The 1,327-nt window shown below is 45.4% G+C and overlaps 1 protein-coding gene across 1 annotated transcript; it reads left to right on the forward strand.

Annotated features, from left to right (window-relative positions):
• Positions 1-274: 274 nt before the first annotated feature.
• On the forward strand, positions 275-862 carry LOC139882744 (uncharacterized). The gene has a single exon (XM_071867021.1). The coding sequence runs from the start codon at positions 275-277 to the stop codon at positions 860-862; it is 588 nt and encodes a 195-aa protein (XP_071723122.1).
• The last annotated feature ends 465 nt before the right edge of the window (positions 863-1,327 follow it).

The raw sequence follows: 1,327 nt of genomic DNA on the forward strand, positions 1-1,327 counted from the left end.
CGCACTATTGAGAGGCGAATAGCCTCCTTTTGGTGGAAACAAAATGTTGCTAGAATAGGAGTTCATTGGAAGAAATTGGACGACTTGAAAATGAGGAAGAACTGTGGTCGCCTAGGCTTTAAAGATTTGGTGGATTTTAACAAAGCCATGTTGGGGAAGCAGGCTTAGAGAACTGTCCAACAACCGAACGCCTTATGGTGTCAAGTCCTTAAAAGTATCTATTACCCTAGAGGCGACTTTTGATAGTAAGGAAAGGTAATCGTCCTTCGTGGGGATGGCAAAGCTTATTGGTGGGGAGAGATGCAATCGACCAGCCACTAAATGGGAGGTTGGTGATGTACAGACAATAAGTATTAGAGAAGATGTATGGCTCCCTTTTGAAAGACTTATAGGCCCAGCAAACAGGAATGATCCAAGAGTGGTGGCTGAATTAATTGATCACGAAACAAAGGAGTGGGATATGAGCAGAGTAAATGAACTGTTCAAGGAAAATGTTGTGAAAGAGATTCTTGCCCAGCCTCTTAGCTTGCATCCCCGCTCAGATAAGCTTGTCTGGACAGCCAACAGCTCGAGTTCCTATACTGTGAAGAGTAGCTATAACCGAATACATAACAGAGCCTACCTCTCCACCAAACACAACCCATCCTCCTCCTGCCAGGTTCCAAAATTGATATGGAATGAGATATGGAAACTCCCGACTTCCCCCAAAATTTGTTTCCTACTATGGCATATACGCAACAATTCTCTCTCAACAACTGAAAATTTGTATAAAAGGCAAATGATACCTGATCCAACCTGTCAGATCTGTGGCAAAGCACCTGAGACAACTGAGCACCTATTCCTTCTATGCGAATGGACATAAATGCTATGGTCAGCCCCTGATTTACAAGCCGACATATCTTCGGCACGTATCACTCACATTGACAAATGATCTTATGAAAATCTCACCATGAGAGCCGATGCACACTCAAAGACCCTCTTTGCCGACCTCTTGTGGCAAATCTGGAAGACTCAAAACTTAGCGATCTTCCAAGGAAAGAAGCCCAACCAAGCTCCATACCCAAGCAGAAGCTCTAACAACTACTAATCTATACACGAAATGGACAAATAAAGGGACAAATCGAATCGGGCGACGGCGAGCAGACCCAGAAAGCACGACGAACTGGACCTCACCTGGTCTACAGGAGCTGAAGCTCAACATTGATGCCTCCTGGTGCAGATCTACGCTGGTGGGAGCGATAGTTGGAGTGTGCAAAAATGCCACTGGCCTCCTAGTCGCCGGTTTCGCCAAAAGGATCTATGCTTCGTTGACATGGGTGGCTGAAAC

The sequence above is a fragment of the Rutidosis leptorrhynchoides genome, unplaced genomic scaffold (assembly GCF_046630445.1).
Source record: "Rutidosis leptorrhynchoides isolate AG116_Rl617_1_P2 unplaced genomic scaffold, CSIRO_AGI_Rlap_v1 contig302, whole genome shotgun sequence".
Lineage (NCBI taxonomy): Eukaryota > Viridiplantae > Streptophyta > Magnoliopsida > Asterales > Asteraceae > Rutidosis > Rutidosis leptorrhynchoides.

What these genes read in the sequence shown, in the direction of transcription:
- LOC139882744 (XM_071867021.1), top strand. Translation starts at nt 275, where the DNA reads ATGGCAAAGCTTATTGGTGGGGAGAGATGCAATCGACCAGCCACTAAA.